General features: G+C 38.7%; 1 protein-coding gene across 1 annotated transcript; it reads right to left on the bottom strand.

Moving 5' to 3' along the window:
* Positions 1-310: 310 nt before the first annotated feature.
* On the bottom strand, positions 311-1,966 carry LOC112638871. Its single transcript, XM_025411354.1, has one exon. The coding sequence runs from the start codon at positions 1,964-1,966 to the stop codon at positions 311-313; it is 1,656 nt and encodes a 551-aa protein (XP_025267139.1).
* Between the last annotated feature and the right edge of the window lie 333 nt (positions 1,967-2,299).

Genomic DNA, 2,299 nt, shown 5'->3' with positions numbered 1-2,299 from the left:
GCTGATCCATCCGAGAAAGCACGATGCAAAAGCCCTCTCAGCGGTACAAAGCGCGAAGAGCGATGCACTGACAAAATATATATAATCAAAACTAGTCACATGTCTTAAAAGCGAGAGAAATTCATTAACGTTAGTCAAAGGCCACTCACTCAGACAAAAGACGAATCAGCAAAAACGAGACGAAATAATCGATACGGTAACAGTCGAAAGGGTCGAATTTGAACGGTAACGGTAATCATGTCATAGTGTGGTCGGCAATAACAAACTAAATATAACGAGGACAAAGCCAGTCAAATAGAAAAACAACCCGTTACATTTTTGGCATGTTTTCAATAATCGACAGACACGAAGTATTCAATTTTAAAGTGTCGCTTTGGAGGTTCAACGATTTCTTTTGGCGCTTAATATGAATCATTTCGGATATTAGTCTTTTTCCTAAAAGCATTTCTTCATCCAAAATCTCAACATCGTCGAAATCGAAAGTGTGATTAAGCGCTCTATGTTCGGCAATGACGGACGTAAGATTCCTTCTATGTTCTTTGATCCTCGTCCTTAACAGGCGACCCGTTTGTCCCACGTAAGAGGCGTCGCAATCTGTGCAATTAATTTTGTACACTATATTATTACGCCAATCCTTCCGTAAATCGTCCTTGCCGACTTTAATGAATCTGCGCAAATTGTTTATTCCGGTGTAAGAAAGCCTAACATCAAGATCTCTAATGCAGTATCGGAAACGTTCTGATATGTTCTTCACGTATGGGACATTAAAATATGTGATCTTGCTTCCTCCAACCTCAGCGTCAATCACACTCTCAACATCATTCGAAGCGTTGTCATGTTTGTTCTTAAGTCTATGAAATAGGATATTAAGCCGATCGGCAATTGTGCGAAAGATAAGAGAGAGCGGATATCCATTGTTTAGAAGGATGTTGACAACAATTTCGAGATTTTCTTTATGAAACATAGGATGAGAAAGCCAAAAAACTTTATCTGTTAGACCGATGATTGTGCCTTTTTTCTGGCAAAGGAGGTGTCGCGACTCAAAGTGGAGGTACCTTCCCGAGAAAGTTGGTTTATGAAACCAATTAAATTCAATATATCCATTCTCTAAAATAATTGTGATGTCAAGAAAATTCAAACGGTTGTCGACACCCTCCTCAACAGTGAATTGCAACCTTGTGTGGAACGAGTTAAAAGTGTTCAAAACAATATTGAGCATCGAGGAGAGAGCCGCCAACACGATGTCGTCAACAAATCTAAAATAAAAGGGAAGATCCATAGGTAGAGCCGCGATAGCCCTTGACTCCAAATCTTGAAGCGTGATCTCAACGATAATCGGGGAGAGAGGAGAGCCCATGGGCGTGCCAAATGTTTGTTGATAGTAAACATCATTAAACATAAAAAAAGTAGAATTCAAGATAAGGCGAACTGCCAATAGAAATTCATCGCGAGGTATCCGGCAATTAATTCCTATATAGTCCCATCTATCAGACAAACTATTAATGACCATATCCAAAGGTATGTTGGTGAATAGTGAGACGACATCTAACGAAATTAATTTTGTATCGCCCACAATACGTTTGCCATTAAGTTTCTCGACTACCTGCGCACTATTAATAATTTGGCTATCAGGTCTCGGAATAGAATTATAAATGATGTCATGTAAAAATTTAGCGAGACCATAAAGCGGTGTGTTCTTAGATGAGACTATTAAGCGTAACGGGTTATTTTTCTTACGAATTTTCGGCAGCCCATAAGCTCTCGGTAAAACGCCGTCTGTACAATTCAACGATCTATACTTCGCAACAGAAATATAATCACGAGCTCTCCACCTCGCCAGCAGTTCGTGTAAACTGCTAATCAATTTATTAATCGGGTTCTTATTAACTACTTTATACGTGTCTTCATCCGCTAACAAACTAGACATATCAGCAAAATAGCTATTTTTATCCAACGCGACTATCATGTTGCCTTTATCAGCCCTCGTAAACAAAATATTTATCTTTAGTGAATTATCTTTAGTGAATTTTTTTACAGCGTTAAAGGATTTTAAAATAATTTTATCGACTGGAGACAACTGTGAAGTGGAATTATGGAAGGTGTTTATAAAGGAAAGGATCTGTTTCTCACCGTCGTACGATCCGCGGGCAGCTTGTCAATGCTATACTCCACATTCTTTAATAATTCGACGGTCGTTCTTTCTTTGTTAATAACCGGTAAACAAAATTTCTCTCCCAATTGTAGTAACAATTGAACTTCGTGCGGTATAGTCGAAGAAGACAAATTAGCAAACCATTCG

This window comes from Camponotus floridanus, unplaced genomic scaffold (genome assembly GCF_003227725.1).
Source record: "Camponotus floridanus strain SB8 unplaced genomic scaffold, Cflo_v7.5 scaffold391, whole genome shotgun sequence".
Classification (NCBI taxonomy): Eukaryota; Metazoa; Arthropoda; class Insecta; order Hymenoptera; family Formicidae; genus Camponotus; species Camponotus floridanus.
The sequence above is the reverse complement of the archived record's forward strand: the minus strand, read 5'-3'. Positions and strand labels throughout refer to the sequence as shown.